Consider the following 21,863-nt stretch of genomic DNA (forward strand, 5'->3'; position numbering starts at 1 on the left):
CTAGCATTGCTCTTATTAAACCTTTAGGTCGTAGATTGTTTAATGGATCCCAAGAATTAATTACAATGTGTGCAAACTGGTATGGACACCCTCATTACAAAAAAAAACCAATAATAATAATAAAAAATAAAAAATAAATGAAATCTTGGATGTCTGTTCCTTGATCATTAATGCTATAAAGTTACGTAATGAGAACCTCCACATGGCTGCATTAGATCAATAGTGCGAGTAAAACATAGTCCCATCTTCATTTACTTCAACATAAAACTGGTCATATCCCTTGAGACAAAAAAAATCCTCCGAGAGAGTTAAGAATTAAGATAAAATACAAATATTTAATTTATTACATCCAATTCTTTAAACTTGCCAATAGAAAGTATGGTATGAATTTTATTTTTTTTGGTTACATTTTTCATAATTTAAATTGAAGTTTCCAAAAGTGAGTTGAGCACGACTCTAATAAAGGATCTCCAGTCTTTAGCATGAACATAAAAGGAATATGGTAAGCTAAGGAAGCTTGGTATCTCCTTTTTTATTTATTTTTTAATTATATATCTACAAGACGCCATGCCACTTTGTTGATTATTTTTGTTTAATTTAATGACATGTTGTTTAATTTTAATAGTTTATTAATTACTATTTTAATTGCCAAACTTTCTATTGTTTGGTTAAGTATAAGCTCGATTTAATTGTATATTAATTTGAATAAACAGTGTAAAGCATAAATTAACATTCTTAATGAAGCTAGCTTATAGATTAAGCTTGATAACTCCATAATTGTAATTAAAATTAGAGAGAGATAGAGTTAAGCATAAAAAAGATTTTGCCTCATGCAAATGAAAACCTTAACAATAGAGAGTATTAAAATTAACAACTCTTGGGTGGTTGGGTCGGGCGATAGGAACTATTGGGTGTATTATTAAAGAGTATTGACTATTGAGTTCTATTCTCCTTAATTGTTATAGGGTGGCCACTGGAGGGTTTATCGATTGTTAACTTCAGACGATTCTCCTCAATTACTAATATGGGTGGTCACTGGAAGGTTTACCTAGTTGTTAACTTTAGGGTTTCAAAATATTAGTTAAGGGGTGTAAGCTGGTTAAGACAACCCCAATAAAAAAATAATAATAATAAAATAAAATAGAAAAGATTCAAATACATCTTAATTCGATGTAAATTTAATCATAAAATGCATGCTAATACGGATATGTTATAATATTAATGAAATAATGTAACTCTCATTTTTTTTATATTAAAAAACTTAGGTTAAAAAAAACAGGTGAAAAATTTTCTCGAGAAAATTTCGTCGATTCATGATCTTGTTTTTATGAGTATATGATTATCGATAATTGATAAACGATTACAGATTTTGAATATCTTATAAAATATCTTGATCATTGCAGTTATATATAAATTAATAGGCTTGTAGATTGATTTATTGATGCCCAGGCTTTGTCCATCTAAATAATGGCTCTTCATTTCACAAATAGCTATCTAATCGCATGCACATTTTGTTCTATCGATCTGGCCAGAATTACTAGAATAGATTGGCATTTTTTTTTTTTGTTTTTTTTGTGTATTTATGTAGAGATTGGTGATATCAACTTGGTTTACAATGGCGGTAATGAAGGTCGAGCAACATCTTCTTGTTCAAACGTTGAAGCAATCCTGAGAGGAAACCATAACCCAACCACATGTGCCTAGGTTATCTCTGTACTTAATAATCATTCATACGATAATTGTTGAATGGAGTCTAGAAAATGAGCTACATTTGTTAATTCATTGCTTTGTATGTACAACTTTCGAAAATTATATAATAAAAGCCAACATTTTGTTTTGGTAGTAAAAAATTGGGAAGTGGAACAAGTTAGACTTTTAGTTTGCATAACATAAAATTAACAATAAAGAAGACTCCAGAGAAGACTTTAAAGGTCATAGTACGCTTGATTACCAAGTAATTAAGATAAAATACAAGTTTAGTTTGATTATTGCAACCACTTTACTTTAAACTTGCCAATAAACAGCGTGAGATGAAATTAAATTTTATTTGTAATACATTCTAATTCTTTTTCAAATTAAAAATTCCAAGAATGAGTTTAGTAGAGTTCTTATACATTGAGGTCATCTACCACGATAATATTGTGATTTAATTGAACCTTTAGGTTTGTAGATTGTTTAATAAATCCCGAAAATTAGTTGAAGTATACACAAACTAGTTTGGATACTCTATGGTGCGTTTGGTTTATTATTTTGGATAGGATTTTGGAAATAATATTGGGTAGTTGAATAAGGGATTATTACGAGGTAAAATTTAAAAATTTATAAAAAAAAGCCCCTACGTTTACTAATTTAATTAAACACCCCAATATATAAAATGACAAAAATACCCCCACCACCCGCAGTGCCAGATTCCGGCCACCACCGCTGGAATCTGGCCGGAAAATCGCGTTACGACATAAACCGGTCGAATCTGTGTCATAATGCGTCGTTATATATGGTCGAAAAATGCCAGATCTACGGCCTGCTGTGGTTGCAATGGCCGGAAAAGGCCAAAACAACGGCTAGATCTGGCCGGAAAAGGCCAGATCGACACGTTACAACACAGATCCGACGGGTCTGTGTCGTAACCCAATTTTCGGCCAGATTCTGGCGGTGGTGGTCGGAATCTAGCATTGTAGGTGGTGGGGGTGTTTTTGTCATTTAACAAGCTTTTTATACATGAGGGTGTTTAGTTAAATTAGCAAACCTACGGGGTTTTTTAGAAATTTTTAAATTTATAAAAAAACTAAAATATCAAACTTTCAAGGGCATTTTAGTCTTTTTACTATTAACAAACAGAAATCACTAACAGTACATGACAGAAGGTACCTGTTTGTCGTTTTCAAACCTTTTACTCTTTTAGGTATCATTTTGTCATTGTGGCAAACCTTGGGTATGCGCAAGTTGTTTGGCCTTAATAGAAAGGGATGGTGTGCTATAAGTTACGTAATGAGAACCTCCAACATGGCTGCATTAGATCAATAGTGCGAGCTACAACGTAAGTCCCGTCTTCATTAACTTCAACATAAGACTGGTCATATCTCTTTGAGACAAAACAAATCCTCCGAGAGAGTTAAGAAATAAGATAAAATACAAAATTATTTAATTTATTACATTCCAATTCCCTTTAAACTTGCCAATAGAAAGTATGGTATGAATTTTTTTTTTTTTTTNAAACAAAATTCTAATATTAAATATTAATTTATAATTTATTGTCCTTTATTTATTTTTATTTCATTTTAGTTTATAATTTTGTAAATTAAAAGGTTTATTTTTTTAATTTCATTTTATTATTCTCAAAAAGTATAAAATGACAAGCATACCCTTATAGTTTTTAACTTTTTCTAACTATATTAGTCTGATAGGGTCTCTAATAGCTTTTTAAGATTTTACTGGACCAAAGGGATACTTTCTTTTCCTGATTAAGTGTTATTTATACAAGAACAGATCAATGTTTTTCTTCTAAACCTCCATTTCTTAAGTTTAACTGTGATCATTTTACGGCACTCACGGCAGCGAGGTGTGGGCAACCAATTTTCAAAGTAGGGGCCAAACTAAAATTTATGGAACTGAAAAAATAAAAATATTTTATTGAAAGGGGTCCAAGAGATAACAAATTCTAGGGTAAAATAAGATTTTCTAAAGGTTCATCAGAGTTCAGAGAAGAGTTTCTTCTTCTTCTTCTCTGTATTGTCAGGGTTTCGACTTCAGGTAATTTCCAGCAGCCACTCTCCATGATAGCAAAACGTTTGCACAAAATCGACCTATTTTGTAAATGGGATTATGATTACTCTTCAAGGAATGATACTAATGAGTGGCTCTCAGCTTTTCCAAGTTTGGTTGTTCTGAAATCTTTTTTCTTCTTGCCTATATTATCTCCTGGTAAGTCGTTTCGTTTCTATTTGTTTAAGTTCTTGTATTAGCGCTTGCTTTATCTCATAACTGAACATTTATTTATATAAGCAGTTTCGGAGTCGAAACATGCGACAAAACGCATATCTTGAGTGGCTGAAGGTAAGCCTTGGAAAATTGAACCAGTATTTCCGTTGTTTGTGTGTATTTACGATTGATGGTATGGTATGGGGCTATGATAGATTTTTGTCTTTATTTTATTGTGGATATAGTTTATGACAGTAAAATATTCCGCTCCCTTGCTATGTACATCATACTCATCTATCAGCTCTTTGGTAGTTACAGCAGGACCGATTAGTTTATCTGTTCACAAGAGTCCTCCGGGTCCACGGCTACGCCCATGTAATAGGGTTGCTATCAACTATAGTAGTGCTAGGTGTTTTTGTGTCTCTTTATGCACGGTCGCATGCTGGAAAGAAGTTCTTCAGGTCATTGCCAAATTTTATTTGACTGGGTTCTTGATGCTGAATATTTCCATGTTGTGCATGATGATGGCATATTCCTCAATCTCTTACCTGGCTCATTATAGAGATGAGAACCGGGTAGCTTTGATCATTAGTAGGTTTGCTTTCATACCTTACCTTTTCTTTATTGCGTTGCAATTTACCATTTTGAAAGACTTATTCAAGTTATCATTTTTTCCTTTATTTAAACATGGAGATAGTAGAACATCAAAGTGGTTTAAGAAATTACAGTAGTTTATAGAAATTCATATTGTAGACTGATGTATTTGGAGTGGCGTTTTCACAATTGACTGGTGGAAGTTTAATGTGTTGGTTCTTTTATATGACATTAATATATTTGATATGTGTTTTGCTTTTATAGAAACATTGAAATGCTTCGGTTGACTTTATAGTAATCAAAAAGAAAGAAACTCTATGCATTCTCCTTGAATTGGTTTATTTTTCTATTTTTGTGGTTGTCAAAGAAGCTTTGTTTCAGCATAAATGACAGTGAATTCTCTTCTTTAACTGCATCTTTATATCTACATTTTCTTTTTTTATATCAGAGTTATGATATGGGTCAGCTCTTTTGTACATGTTTTGTTCTTTTATAGATGGGTTATATCTTGGTTACTATGCTTTGTCTTTTATGTAAGTCTTTTTGCTTCTTTGAAGTAAGCTTATATATATGGTTATATTGATATCATATATAGCATGCTTTTGCAAGTTTAATTTTGTTTACAATGTAATAGTTTTTTGTCTTGTTTATGTTCTGTTTGAGAAGAGAAAAGCTGGCTTAATTGAGATATGATGACATGCTTAGTTCTTACTTGGTTGTAACTGCTACAGCATTTGCATTTGGCAACAATGCATGTGGATGGTATGAAGAGATTATATGAACTAGGCTGATATCTGGAAAATGACTTTCCAGAATTTTTATTTATATTTTTTTTTTTCATTCCATTTGGTCATCAATATTACCTTTTCTGAAAAATAATTTCCTTAAATCTTCAAAAACAAGAATAATGATTCCTGAGTTTACTGGTTTTTGTTACAAAACACACTGAATGATTAATCAACTGACAATGCCCTTGTATGTTTAGCTTCAAGTTTGGCAATTGGGAAAATGCGGACAGCGTCCCTCAAGTTTTCTGTTTGCAGTGTTTTCTGTTTTCAGTTCTCCTAAATATGCTTCCTAGAAAAAGAACACAGGATAGTTTTCTGTTTCAGAACTGGTAGAATTTTGGATTATTGGAATGTAAAATAGTCTTTTGAAGTAATACGATGGTACATATATTTTCTTTAAATGCATTCAGATCATTGATATTAGTTTTTCTGCTTACCGAAAATTCCTTACAGGTAACTGGGGTCGTTTTTGCCATAGCAAAATTTATACAAATATTGCAAAATCGACACATTTAACAAATGAGATTCTGATTACTCTTCAAGGAATGATATTAGTGAGTCGCTCTCAGCTTTTCCAAGTTTGGATGTTCTGAAATCTTTGTTCTGCGCTTCTATATTATCTCCTGTTTCGTTTCTATTTGTTTAAGTTCTTGGATTAGAGCTTGCTCTGTCTCATAACAGAACATTTATTTATATAAGCATGTTCGGAGTCGAAACATACAACTGAACGCATATCTTGAGTGCTTGAGGATAAGCCTCAGAAAATTGAACCAGTATTTCCATTGTTTGTGTGTATTTACAAGTGGTGGTCTGGTATGGGGCTATGATAGATTTTTGTCTTTATTTTATTGTGGATATAGTTTATGACATTAAAATATGCGGCTCCCTGCTATGCACTGCAGACTTATCTATCAGTTTACGACAACACTGAGGCTTCCTCCAACGCCGGAGATGGCATCAGGATACAATGCCTCTACTGATGCCATTCATCTTTGCAATACTTTGATCATTTTCTCTTTGGTGGGCAATGTGAGGATCTTATCATTTTGGAGTCCAGGAGCAATAAGAGTGCAGAAGTGTCTTGTTTAGTTATATGCAAAATTGATGGGGAGATTTTTAATCATCTATTTCTTCACTGTCCTTCAGTTCCAAACTTCTGGCTTCATCTTTTAGGACAGTAACAGAAACTCTTAATGGTTCTTCGGTGCAATGGATGCACGTACAATCACGTAATTAGGGTGCACCACGTCAGTGTGCATGTTTGACACATGCTCCCTCATTGGGTGGTTATACGTGCATCCGTTGCACCGAAGATTTGCTCATTCCACAGAAGAAATCAGCTTCTTGTCGGACAGAATTTGTTTACTGACATATTATGGCTTCTATTACTAAAGAATTGCAGGATCAGTGTTTTTTCTTCACCGTTTAACAAAATTTTGTTGGATATAATACCTGACTGTATAAAAAAACTTAAAGACCTCTTTTGCGTGTAAATTTAAATTTTCATTTCAGTGATCAAGTTCTTATGCTGATTTAATTCTGCCTTTTAAGTTGGTATAGAAATGCTTTTCTCTATTGCTAGTCTCGACCTGCTGATAAATGCCTTAAAGCCTCTCATTTTTTCTCAATTCAAGCTTTAGCCATTGTGCTTCAGAATCTAGATTGCGATGTTAATTATTCTATACTTTGGAATGGAGAGTCACAAGTTTTTTTTGTAAATTATTCTATGCTTGAAATTTTTGTTTACGGATGGATTTGAGCGCTGCTTGATTGGCCTTAATATTTTGCACCACCTAGCGAAGTTGTGCTTGATATTTTTTATCGTCTTCGACAAATGATCTTGTATATTACAGATTAGCTGCTTGAACAGCTTTTGAAGACTTCATTAAGCATATTGTTCTTGTACTACATAGTTTTTGTTTACCAGTTCAAACTTCTGAACATGTATGCGGATTGTCACATTATGGAGACTTTTTTATATATGGAATTCTTTATTGCTCAAAAAACATCTTTTATATTTAAAAAAGAAAAAAGAAAACGTCTTTTTACAGCTAATTTAGGACTGAAAGTTACCCTCTAATCTTAAATAGTTTTTCTTTTAATACCCATTTTTCACATTTTCAAATTTGAAATTTACTTTTTCTTTTTTAGATTCATAACGTTGTCTGATTATTTTTTTCATATAAATTTTCACAAACAAACAAATATATGAAATAAAACAAGTTTCAATAATTATGAAAATTAAAGATTAAAAAAAATATATAAAAGAGATAGTTGTTGTACTTAGAACTTATTATCTGTTTTAATAATTTTCTTCAGTATAAAATTGTCAATAAATAAATAAATAAATTAAAGTGACAGATATTGGTAAATTAGACGAGGCAAAATCGTTTCCATTATCTAAAGAAATTCTTCCAGTCTAACGCGATCTTGGCCGAATCTAATTTTTAGTAAGTCTAGTTCCCACTTCCTTCTTCCTATACATTCGTAATTTAACACAAGCCAATAGATTTGTTTAAAGCCTAAAATACTAAATGGAAGTTAAAAGAGAATTAGCGGAGATGCAATGCTATCATAAATCTATTAATGCCTCTTGAAATTAATCTAGCATAATAGTTCATTAATAAAATTCACTTCATCAAGCTAGTTAGCACTTAAGATGGGTTTCAAAATCCACTCTCGGCAAATAATTTGTGTACTAATTGTGTTTATTTTGTCCAAAAATGTACATGCAATAGATGAATCAGTTTTCAATGTAATGGATTTTGGCGCAACAGCAAGTGGTGAGATCGATGATAGTAAGGTTAGAAAAATTGATAGTAACTATTGTGTTTCAATTGTGTCATCTTTCAGGCTTTTAGTATTGCTTGGGAATCAGCTTGCAATTGGACTGGCACAAGCAAGGTATTGGTTCTGCCAGGAGAATACTTGGTCAGTTCAGTGGTGTTTGAAGGTCCAAGCAAAGGTCCAATTTCATTTATAATGAAAGGGTTTGTGAAGGCTTTTACTGATCTGTCAACGTATATTCATAAGGATAGTTGGATCACCTTTCGACATCTCAATAACTTCACCGTCGCCGGAGGTGGAACTTTCTACGGCCAAGGACAAATTACACGGACACAAAACGGTTGCCTAAATAATTTAAACTGCATACTTCCTACAGTAAGTTCTTTTGTTATTAACACGCCTAGGATTTTAATCTTGCATCGCCATTTTTATAATTGAAACATAGCTTTAAGTTAATTAGTTGCTTACTTGGTTTGCCTTTTAACAGTCTTTAGGATTTGATTTCCTCAAAGACTCAACAATTCAGGGAATTAAATCTATTGATAGCAAGAAAATTCATATCAACATTTTTTCCTGCAACAACTTGAAGCTAAAATCTATTAAGATCTCAGCACCCGGGGATAGTCCTAACACTAATGGAATTCACATCGGGTCATCAAATAGGATTATGATCTATCATTCAATGATATCTACTGGTGATGATTGTCTCTCTCTAAGTCCTGGAAGTGAAAACATTCCAGTCTCTGATGTTTTCTGGGGACCAGGACATGGAATTAGTGTTGGTAGTCTCGGAAGGACTCCAAATGAGAAAGGTATTACGGGATTAACAGTGAGAAATTGTACCTTTACAGGCACAGAGAATGGTGTAAGAATCAAGACATGGCCTGATTCTTATGAGGGCACAGCTTCCAATTTACACATTTGAAGATCTTGTTATGAATAATGTTCAAGCACTAGGCATTTTATTTCCTATTTAAAGAGCAAGTTTGGGTCTTTGTTTGTAGTAAAAAATTTCAATTCAATTCAATTTAAGTATTGTGTCTCTTCTATTTTATCTCGTTTTATTCTTCGTTTTCTTACCCTGCAAAGTATGTTGTTTGAGTGTGAGTTGCAATATTGAAGGCAAATTTCCAATAGTTAATCAATCATATAGATTATTTTGGAAAAGCAAAAGTCACAACAAATTAATCTTGAAATATTAATTCTAACAAGCATGGCCAGGTTCCTATGACCTTATCCATTCAGTGAACTTCTTGAAAGTCTTGTCAGAAAGGCCGCCGTCTTTGACACTTTTCAATGCAGTTTCCTTGAGTTCCAAAGCTCTTGCTTTAAACTCTTCATCACCAATCACTTGATCCACCTTAGTCTTAATTTCTTCTCGTGTAACGATACCACTTTCGTCCCTGTTAAACTTTAATCCCACCTTCCAAATATCACAAATGTAGCTCTCATCAATGAATTGGTCACCGAAGTATGGCCAGCACAAGAAAGGAAGTCCATTGCTTACACCTTCCATGGTGGAATTCCAACCACAATGGCTAAAAAAAAAAGGCAATGGAAGGGTGACTCAAAACCTTCTGTTGTGGCGCCCAACCCACCATTTTGCCACGATTGGCTACCCTGTCTTGAAACCCTTCTGGGTAGGCTTCGTTTGCATCATCAGTAATATCTGGCCTCACAACCCATAAGAACGGCCTGTTGGTGAGTTCAAGTCCTAGTGCCAGCTCTTGGAATTGGATCTTGTCTATAACTGTGAAGCTGCCAAATGCAACATAAATGACTGAGTTAGGCTGCTGTTCATCTAGCCATTTCAAGCAAGTTGAGTCTTCTTGCCAGAAGTACCCTGATGAATTTCCTTGTCGGTTGCTTGCCAAAAGAGGTCCTATTGGAAGAATATTTGGAACCAAGGTGAACGCTTCAGGTTCAAAATCAGATGTTGAGTTGCAAACAAGCCAGTCTGCCACTTTCACAGCTTCTGTGATATTCTCTAAGTAGTGAAAGATTTGCTTCTGGAAAGCTAAGCCGCCACCCATGTTGGCCCAAAGAAATTTTGTACTGTCGATTTCAGGCATATTGTGAGCGAGCTGAATCATTTGTTTCTTGATTGGAGTTCCTGGAATTAACAGAAATTGAACATAAAAGAAATAGATAACTGCATGCTTGGCCTACCTTATATTAGAACACAGTGAATAAATCTAAAGATTTAATTCTCTTCTTCACTTTATTAATTATCTTAAGCGCTGGTTTTCTTAACTGAGGTTGTAACTCGGATCCCTTTTAGAGCAAAAAATAATTTTAGTAATGTTGTGGGGAAAGAGCCAAGCACCTTGGGATCAAGTCCCAAGTTGCCGTTTTCAGGCGTTAACCAGTAATATAATTCTAATAGTAGTCCTTAATTGTGTGTCATTAAGTTCCTTAAACTTGCAACAAAATACAGAAGAAGAGAAACGAGTGAGAGTGTCTTACCATCACTGTCAATGATTCTTTGATCAATCATCTTCGGAACTTTGTAAAGCAAGGCCAGACTTGCAGCTGCTAAGGTCCAAAATGCAGCCTTCTTAATTTTCATCTTCTCTGCAACTCTAATGGCAAATCCCATATTACCGTCCGCAATCACACAAACAATCTTTTCTTCTTCCACTCTGTTGATCTCTTCTATGAGCTTCTCCAGTTCCCCAGGCATCACCTTCGGCATTGCTTCAGCTAACCTTGCCATATCATTTCTATCTTCCCACGGTTCCATTCCATCCGGAATTGATACCAGATGGATTTCATCCCCAGTATAATTTTTCTGTAAAGCGTTGATGACTCGGTTGTGGTTATGATCTGTGTTGACAAGTGTGACTCTGAAGCCATGTTTAACTAAGCACTGTGAAAGCTCCAGTAAAGGAATTACATGGCCTTGTGCAGGAAATGGTATAGCCAGAATATGTGGACGACCCATCTTAATTTTCTGTTTTATTCTTAGTTATGAACAAACTTTGGCTTCGCATATTTATATCCTGTTAATAACCAGTTTTATAAGGATCAGGGATGGGCACAGCTTGTCTGTTACTGACATGCGTTTGTGATTTTGTAACCTCCTGATTTTTCCTCTTAGGGGGCTGACGACTTTGTAGAGGTGGATGCTGAATTGTTAAGAGAGTTGTATTTAATTATATTGACTTAGTAAGCCGAATTGGAAACTTATTTCATAATTATTTTATTATTTGTCGTGGTGGAAACAGACGTCTTGAAGAAAATAAAAACATTCCAATAGAATATCCATTTAGACTAATCTTTTTTTTATTTTTTTATTTGCATATAACTTTAAAAGAAATTAAAATCTTGACTGGTCATTTTTATAGTTTGGATTTTTTGTTTATAATTTCTATAGTAATCATGAGATCAACCTAAAGAGAAAAATGTGGCATTCGAAACAAATAATTCACAACATTATTATAATTTATAAGTATAAAGAATATATATATCAATTAAATATTGTAATAATGTTATAATTACAAAGTCGATATCCCAATTTTAAATCTTAAATTATTGTGATTTATGATGTCCTCAATAATAACAACTCTTATAAGTCATTTTATTCAACTTAAAAAACAAAACTTTGAAAGCAGCAATCCAACTTCACCGAGATGTTCCTAAGATGCATAGTTGCAACTTTGGATTCTATAACAAAATGACGCTCAAGTGTAATTCAAATATCAAATTAATTAAGTTTATCATTTTACTACATCACCAAACATAGATTCTGATATTGAAGAAAACAATAGACTACATTTTGATTAATTCTATCAAAAAAGAGTATGAGTTGGATTGTTTTAATTACCAAAGTAGACAAGTCTTCATCTTTGATTGTTTTAAAGGAAGCAGGACAAGATCTCTCATCATTATTGAATCCCTCAAACTTCAAAAATCATAATTTTCACCACAAGCTAATCAAAATTGAAGGTAATGAATCGGGAAAAATAGAATTGGAAGGACAATTAGATAATTAACATGGTTAAAAAAATTTCTTCAGTTGATATTCATGTTCAATAAAATTAAGATTTAATTTGATTTCAATTAGTAATCTAGGAGTTGGGAATTTGATATATTGAATGAAAATAATATTAAATGTAGAATTGGTTTACTTAAATATGAGATTGGTTAATAACTTAATATGTCAAGTAATGATGTGGTAGTGTAAAATATAAGATATTAGTGTCATACTTAATAAAAGATTATGAAAACCGATAATATAATTTGAAATGTGAGACTAGTAACATAACATAAAAGAACTCAAAAAAATTAATAAAATAAAATAACTCGAGCTTAAATGTATGGGCCAATTCAAACGGAAAAAATACAAATCCTTGTGAACAACAAACCAACTAATGCCGTTATACTCTTTAAACTATTTAAATACTTTATGGGTCAAATAAAATGACCAAAACATTAGGAGCTTTTGAAAGCTGACCTTTCATCCAATTTCTTGACTTTTATACCCTTGTCTCCTTTACATAATTACTTCAAAACCAAATAAGATGGTATTATCAGAGACTGTTGCAAGTCATTTGTTATTTGACATTTTAAACAGGTTTTTAAGGTTGTATTTTTAATTTGAATACAAATAATAATAATAATTAGCAAAAGCATAAACAAGGAAATATATATCTTATTTGTATTGAATATTGATGATTGTATTAATCAAGTTGTGTTAGAAATCAGGAGAATAATGATGAAGACTATTGGTCAAATTAGTAAGTGACATTTATGTGCCAAAAGATAAAATTTGATAAATAAATGGGACCAGACAAAGGTATATATTTAATTTCAAATGGTGAAATTAATATTCATATATATAAATTTTAAAACTTTTAGTGGGATATGGGGTGGCTATGGCCGCTCTAAGCCTAAGCATAAGTCCATGAAGACATAAAATATTTCTTTCATCAAATTATTTTTAAAATGGAATATGTTAAAAAGATTAGGTATCTATCATTGTAATTTAAACTCTAAGCCTAAGCATAAGTCCATAGTTGATCAAGACATATAATATTTCTTGCATAAATTATGCTTAAAATCAAATATGTTAAAACAATAAAACTACCCATACAATTTTTTCATAGCAATTAGTCAATTTGTATTGAGTAGACGGGACTCATTGTAAGCTAACCAATTGGAACTATCATATCAAAATTGTATGAAAAAGTTTAATTTAAAAATATTTTAATATGATGTTTTGAACCACCCAAGGTTTGTCCCAACTCTCTTAATCCCCTAAGGTATTGACATTAACTTAAAACCCCCTTTCATTGGTCATTTTTCACAGTAAGAGGATGAATGACTTTAATATCCTCGTCTTCCCATCCAAAACACTCCACTTCTGCATTAACATGCCCAGCAACTACCCTATCATGCCCCAAACCCTCCTCCCCTGTATAAGCCATGGAACACCCTCTCAGTGTCGTAGAATCATTCTCCTAAAACACCCAACTCTCCCCAACAACAATACCTCAACCACCACAAACAGGAAGCTGCTTACCGCAACCATACTCGCACAAATTAAAAAAACCATTCGGGCTTTTCATCAAACACCTTCTATGCTTTTTTGAACTCTCATCTTCAAACAGCTTTCTATCTTTCTCATGCCCACATAACATCATTACCAAATAAAAAAACAGGGAACAACCATTGCAGACACAAAGAAAAAAATGAGCAAAAGTGATTGCTGCATCGTTTTTTCCGATTAAGAATTTCGACAGTAAGTTTACAAACTCTTTCAGCTCCCTTTTTGTATGTGTCCACTTGTCACGGCTGCAGATATATGAAAATTTCCCACATTTTACGGTTAACTAAAGCTTGTAGAAATTAGTTCAAATCCAAATATCAGTGTACCCACATGATTTAATCTGTGAAATTAATTCAATCATTTTGAAACTTGAATGTATGTTTTGACAATCTTAATGGTGATGCGGCGTGGTTGAAGAGATTGGGGTGGGAGGATACGAGGAAAGGAGGAAACACGATGGAGAAAGGGGGTGCAAGCGGATGTGGGTTCGCTAGCTGGGTTGCAGGCGGTTGTAGAGTGGGGTTGCGAAAGGGTTTTGTGTTTGTTGGCTGGTTCGGGCTTCCGATAGCTCAAAGTGACTTAGAGGGGATAATTTGATTAATAATTGCTTAACTCTAAAATTCATTAGCGATTTACTCTTTTGCCCCTGTTTTATTAAAACTAACATAAAATTTATTAGCAATGGAAGCTACGTCGCAAAGCATTAAGTGGGGTCTGATTAGGATTTTTCTTCATGCTCGTCCAGGTCAAATCGAAAATCTTTGCAATAAAGACAAAGAAATATTCATAAAAAATAAGTTAAAAGGAAATATTCATAAAAAATGATCTTTGAATTGAGCTTTTGGATATGCTTTAGCATGGTTCATGTATAACTTTTCAATTATAAATTTTCTTCGTTCCGAATTTCAGATTTGTTTATTTAGGTATAATTCACATGATTTAGTAATTAAGTCATTTTTTTCCTTAACTTATGTGATCATAATCAGTCCACTAATTAAACCATTGGTTTTCAGAACTTCTATTTTAGAAAATCAGAATTTAAGTAATTAATCTCTCCATGGCTTTCTTAAAATCAGATTAATTATTATAGACAAATAGTAGAGGAGTTTTATCAGAATTATTGGGTGCAGATGACGATGAAAAAAAAAAAAAAAACCATGTGAAATCTGACCAACTTCTGAAGCCAAGTACAATAATTGAGCGAACGGCCTTGCAAAAGAAATCACACAAACATCACAAGCCGAACAGTAAAAAAAATTATCTTCAGGTGTGCTTGATTCAAAAAATATTATATGAATAATGTTAACCTTACTCACTCCTTCTACTCATTTCTCTTACTCACTTTTGTTAAAAAAGTGAAAAAGTTGATAAGGCTAACATTTTAACAAAGGTGAATAAGAAAAGTGAGTAGAGAGAGTGAGTAAGGCTAGCATTACTCATATTATATTACCGAGTAATATTGAGTGCGTTTGGTTTATTATTTTGGATATGATTTTGGGAATAATATTGGATAGTTGAATAGGGGAGTATTACGAGGTAAAATTTAAAAATTTATTAAAAAACCCATAGGTTTGCTAATTTAATTAAATACCCCAACATATAAAATGACAAAAACACCCCCACCACCTGCAGTGTCAAATTCCGACCACCACCATTGGAATCCGACCAAAAAATTGCGTTATGACACAGACCGGTCAGATTTATGTCGTAAAACGTCGCTATAGCCTTTTTCAGCCAGATCTTCAGTCAGATGTGACCGTCGATGGCCGAAAAAGGCCAAAGAAGTCCATCTTTGGCCGTTGTTTTCATTCAACGATGGCTAAGATTTGGCTGTCGTTGACAGCCAGATTGGTGAACTACCAGCCAGTTCTGGTCGCAGTGTAGGCCGTTGTACAGATTCCAGCTACCACCGACGGTGGTTTTCAGAATATAGAAAGTATGGGTTGATGGGGGTGTTTTTGTTAATTTTTTTAAAAAAAAATTGGGGGTATTTAATGAAATTAATAAACTTAAAGGGTCTAAAAGTAATTAAAAAATATAGTAATATTTCTGGAATAATGTGCCAAACAATATTTGGAGAATAAGATTGGGAATATGGGTAGAAATAGGGAGCCAAACGCACCCATTGTATTTCTAGAAAGATAGATTACCAGAGAATCTTTAGAGAAATGTGTTTAGTTGATTGAAATAAATTAGTGGGTATGTTATAATAATATGTTTGGTTGGGAGGATAAATGAGTGGGTATTTTATGTAGATTACTAATCCTCCTTTTTAAATAATAATATAAGATTATTTTTAAATTACTTCTTTTAACCCCCTATATTTGAAATTTTGCTAAAACACCCCAATCATATAAAACTTTAATTTATAGCAAAATCACCCCCACCCACCCCAAGCCATTGCCGACAGCCAACCACCACTGTCGAAATACCGTAATGGCACATGACCGGCCGAATCTGACAAGTTGTGCGCTGGTAGGGCCTAATCCAGATTTGGCCGTGAATCATGACCACATATCTGGCTGTGAAAAGGGTAGATCTTTGGCCGTGAAACGACCACCATTTCATGGCCAAAGATCTGGCCTTTTCACGGCCAGATCTATGGCATTTCACAGCCAAATCTATGGCGTTTCACAGCCACATCTTTGGTCGTGAAACGACCAAATCTGGTCGTTTCTAGCCATGGATCACAAATCCATGGCCAGAAACGTCCTTACTAACACATGACCGGCAAGATCCCGTCGATCTTGTGCCGATATGATGACTTTCGTTGGCGGTCGATGGTGGTCTTGGGTGGTTGGAGATATTTTGTTAACTTTTAAACTTTTTGTGGTTAGGGTGTTGTAGCTAAATTCTCAAATATGGGAGGTCTGGGCAATTGTTATTTGGTAGACATATGAGGGCAAATATGTCTAAAATGATAAAAGATTAAGGGCAAAATAGGGTCAAAATTAAGATTATCTCAGTAATATTATATTAACACTCATTAAGAAGATAATCTGATTACCCCTAGTATTGCTAACAGTAAACACTATTTGTAATAAAAGATTACGTAATATTTTATTACTTGACAACCATACGAGGGAATCTTGAAAATTAAACAAAGATTACATGATTAATCTTATGTCACCCTGAACCAATCGCAACCTCGGAGCTTATAAACTTTCTCAAGAAAATATAAGCAGTTTTAAGAGAAAATATTTCTCCTTAAACAATGTCTTGTAATTTTACTTCCCAAAATTTTATTTCAAACAAAAAAGCATCAAGCAATTAATCTCAGCAGATCTTTCTCAATATCAGATTATCAGAAATTTGACATCGGATGATGAAGATCAATCTCAATCGAATCGAATTGAATACATGCATATGCATCTGATTAATGAGGAGTATCCCTCAGCTGAGAATTAATGGTCCAACCACTCCTTCAAAAGCAACCTATGTGAAATCTGAGTGATGAAACAAATCACTAGACTCTGAAGTAGCCAAGTAGAATAATTAAGCAAGCGAAAGCAAAAGCCTTGCAAAAGAGGCCACACATATATCACAAGCTTAACAGTAAAGTAAGACTCTCTATATTGCAAAATTTTGTTTATTTCTTATTGTGGATTTGACATTTTTCCTTTTTGAGTTTTGATATTTATCGATTGCCAACTTTGTTGATTTTTCATCAACTTTTCTTTAAGTTTCAATTGAATTTAAAAGTGAAAACTCGTCATTTGGGGCATCAATAATTTAATCTTTGATTTTTCCTACTTATTCTAATATAAAATAAAATTATAAGTCTAAAAAAGACGGAAGAAAATGCAAGATAGTGAACCATCAATTTAATTAATATTCTGTAAAATAAAATTTTAGCTAAATTCATGGTACTATGAAACTAAGAATGTCTATCTTTTAATAGATCTCTCTCGTGGCAGATTTCAGTTTAGATTTTATAAAGACTAAGAGATACGTCGACATAAGAAAATGATTATTCTATATATATAACTTATTGTTCATGAATTTTCTGAAAGAAAATGAGAGGTAGAGTTGGTTAATTATACTTTATTATTATGCACCAAAAAATAATGAGGAGAGATTGATTGTAAACTTGGCGAAAGATTAAAGGAGATTGATTGTACATTTTGAATGGTTTCTGAAAGATTGAGAGAGAAGAAAACTGAAGATGAAGATATGGCAGTACAAATCAAAACTGAAAGATTATTTTAACCCTGTTTTTTGTGAAATTACAAAATATCATCCATTAAATTTTTATGAGTCTGCTGATTGTCAATTGTCATCTCTATGTTTTTGGTCTATTATCGTCAATCATACATTTATTTTCCAGAAAATGCTAAGTTTACGATATTTTTTTATAAAATCTTTCTCACAACTCATACATGATAACTCGTTATTAGTTAGCTTGCAAATGGACATGCAAAACCTATACAAATAGACGAGACTCATTTTACGAACTGACTAATAACGAGTTGTCATGTTGGAATTGTGGAGATAACATTACTCTTAGTTTTTATTAACAGAATTGTTACTCAACTTGATATACGTTAGTGGGAAACTAACAGGTAGAGGGTATATTTGACTTTTCCGTACTAATCAAAACCTTATTTTAATTTTTTTTATTTATAAATTTGTATATAATTCCTTAAAGCAAATCTCACAAAATCAATTACTCAAAAGAAACCAAAATATGAACAAAATATATAAAAGTCACAGAACAAGCGTCGTAGATAGGTTCATGCGAAATTCAATAGAAACCGAAGCCACGCAGCCAGTTACTGGAGCGGACTTGACAGGAGTCATATCTCCGTTAGTCACCACTCACCAGGGATGTTATAGAGCTTTGAAATAGTTTTTGTGGAGCTGTTAAATGGTTTAAAATCGTTTGGCTGAATCAAATTATTAATTGCAGTTTGATTTATAAACCGTAGTGCTGCTTTCCAGCTGGAGTGATAAGATGTTGCTTAGATTTACCAAAATGGGAAGAAGAGAATAAGCATTGAATTAATTAAGTGAAACAGAAATCCTCAATAAATCTTCAATTTTTAAAATTATAATAATAATAATACAATAAATATTAAAAATGTAAAATTTGTAACGTGTATAACCTTTATTTTCGTATACCAAACGTGTTTCATATAAAGTTTCCAAGTAAATATTCTTATATTTGACCAAAAAATTTTAACCAAATTTATGATATTATATTAATCTATGGACACCCATCTTTTAGTGGATCCTTCATCCAAAATTTTGCTTTAGATTTTAGAAAGACTTAGAGACGTCTTTACAAAGGAAATGGTTGTTCTTTCTATATATTTAGCTAGTTGCATTAAACGTTAATGATTTTTTCTCAAAGAAATGGAAGGGTAGACTCTGGAGTTAATTAAATATACTGCATTATGCACCAAAAAATGTGAGAAGATGATTACTGATTTCCAACTGGAGTGAGATGTGATGTGAGGGTGCACATCCTTGACCAGAAGAGACTATGATGACAAGACGTTGTTCAGACACATCAATATGGGAAAGTGAAGAAGACTTAAGCCCTAAGGTCTTCCAATTCCGTCTACTTGTAATTTAAAAATATTATTTTGTTCTTTCATATTATATTTTAATTTGTTTTTGTTATTTCCAATTTTTGAACCCGGCACTTGTAAATATTCAATTCAAAACTATAACCAAATATATATTAATAACATTTTATATAAATTATTATACAAACATAAAAAATTAAAAGAAAATAAAAATATCAATCACACGTATAACTTAATTTAGGTAAGATATTGCACTACTAATAAATCAGTTTCAATTTTATTCGGAGGCAAAAAAAATTATCATATTTAATTAGAGTGAGGCAAAATAGAATTTTTATAAAAATTTAACAGAATTGGATAACCTTTTGGCTTAAGGGTGGTTTTTAACTGTTTCCCAAAAAAATGTGGTAAGTTTGATAGTTAACAAAAAATGAGGGATAGTTTAGTCAATGTAAAACTATTTATTTTCTTATACTAATCAAAGATTCCAACTCTTATAGGATTGATAATCAGTCTGTTCTCTTTTGTCCACTTATTTCTATCTTTGAAAAGTCTATGAAATTATTAGGGGTGTTCGGTTCCGGGTACCTTGCACTTTTTGAAGGAACCGGAACCGGAATCGGAAACGACGGTTTTTTGAAATTTGGAACCAGAACCGGAACCGACGGTTCCGATTCCTAGGTACCCAGAACCAGAACCTGTAAGAACGGTTCCGGTTCCGGTTCTGGGTACCCTGTAAAATTCATGACCCCCCAAAAGTTTTTAAAATAGCAAAAAAATCCCTTAAAAACTTACAACCTAGCACTTGTTAACAAAAATAAAATTACAAATTATAAATTCAAAATTACGAACTCCATTACTTTGTAAAGGTAAATTCTCAAAAGTCAAACAAACTTACTTTAAATGTTATAAAATATAAATATAAATGTATTCACATTACTTTTTCTACAAAAGTTTTTATTAACCCCCTTAATCTTTAATTTTATTTTATATTAGTCTCGGTTCCTGGTTCCTGGTTCTGGTTCCGGTTCCGGTTCCTAACTATAGGAACCGGAACCGGAACCGCATAGTAACGGTTCCAAAAATTTAGAACCGGAACCTACCCATTGACTACTGGTTCTGGGTAGGAACCGGAACCAAACCCAGGGTACCCGTCGATTCCGGTTCCAACCGGTTCTTTTGAACACCCCTAGAAATTATTGTGATAGAATTCACAAATCCATTTTCATTACGTACAAACCATGATGAATTGAATAATATTTTATATTAATGTCAAATGTTGTGCTAATTCTTCCACAAACATAAATATTCATTGTGTCCTATTAAAAATTGCATATGACACGAAAACTAATTTAAACCCTCCCAAATCCCAATGCCAACTTCTAGGTTTGTGTGTCTATCGTAACTCGTAAGACTAGAAATTACGGAGAATAAATTGATAACCGTTGAAACTCTCCATTTATGCTCAAGACTAATTGTATTCGTATGGAAAATTAGACCCATTTACACCAACTTCTACTATATTAATTTCATCGTACTGTAGCTGATAAAAAAACTTCTGTAGTGTGAGTTAATGGTCAAAAGTTCTAGAGCTTAAACGTTTCTATTTTTCTTTTCTTTTTTTCTTCTGTCTAATTTCATTTTAAGAAAAATTAACAAATAAAGTTGAAAGAGACATAACCATTTTCGTTACTATAGATTAGTTGAAGAAGAGTATCAAATACTAAATGAAGATTCCAGCTCAACTTCCATAACTATATAGTTAGAATACTTGTCTGTACCCCTTTATTTTGAAGGCCCTAGCTCATTTGTTTCGTTGCTGGAGAAGGAAAAGTGGGTGCCTGACAAGTTAACGCCTTCATAAATAATTGTCTTGTTAATATTATTCAAAAAAAAATTCAAGAAACTTGACCCGACAACTAGAGATATTCCATATTAGGTAATGCTTTTAAATTTTGAATGTCAAAAAGTTTATACGGATATCTATTTTTCTGCCTGACTTTCTTTTCTATGTTCCCTACTACTCAATTCAATCACTTTAAATAACAACCAAAAAATTTATAAAAGAAGTTTGACCCTAGTTAATTTATTGTTATCATCACTCAGGTATAATTTAAAATTATCATCCTACCTAAAATTAAAGGTTTTGGTAGCCTTGACTATTCCAAGAAATTACAAGGAGACAATAATATTGTCGATTGTTTTAAGTATAACAAAATGACATCTAGAATTACACCACATTAACCAGATAGCAGATGATGATGAGCAACCATTAGCAATCTTTTCTAGAGATGTCCCTCTCTTTAATTTCATTATTCATTAGTGTTGACAATTGGATGATGGAATGTCAGGATTTGGTGTGATCAAGATCACAATATTATTTGTAACAAAATATTATTTCCATTTATGTGTTGCTTGTGTAAATATTTGTATTTATTTGTTTCCTTATGGATTACATCTTTCATGTATAAATTGTACCATTGATACAATGAAAATACAACACAAAAACACTTTTACAGAAATTATTCTCTATTTACATTGCTTTATTTTTTTTGGGCATTCTTTGCAACTTATTGCTACTCTTGCCTCTACTATTTCTTCCCAGTAGTCTTAAGTAGTCCAACTACTGCTTTTGTCGCCGCTTCTTCAGATTGTAACATGGTATCAAAGCAAGTTGTCTAGCAAATCTTTCCT

At 32.7% G+C, this 21,863-nt stretch overlaps 1 protein-coding gene across 1 annotated transcript; it reads right to left on the reverse strand.

Moving 5' to 3' along the window:
- Nucleotides 1-9,305: 9,305 nt before the first annotated feature.
- On the reverse strand, nucleotides 9,306-11,061 carry LOC116132245 (UDP-glycosyltransferase 83A1-like). Its single transcript, XM_031417898.1, is given in 3 exon segments — nucleotides 9,306-9,636; nucleotides 9,638-10,200; nucleotides 10,554-11,061. Coding segments are annotated over 3 exon segments (1,365 nt in total). The 5' UTR covers nucleotides 11,032-11,061; the 3' UTR covers nucleotides 9,306-9,312.
- Between the last annotated feature and the right edge of the window lie 10,802 nt (nucleotides 11,062-21,863).

This window comes from Pistacia vera, unplaced genomic scaffold (assembly GCF_008641045.1).
Source record: "Pistacia vera cultivar Batoury unplaced genomic scaffold, PisVer_v2 Contig25, whole genome shotgun sequence".
Taxonomy (NCBI): Eukaryota; Viridiplantae; Streptophyta; class Magnoliopsida; order Sapindales; family Anacardiaceae; genus Pistacia; species Pistacia vera.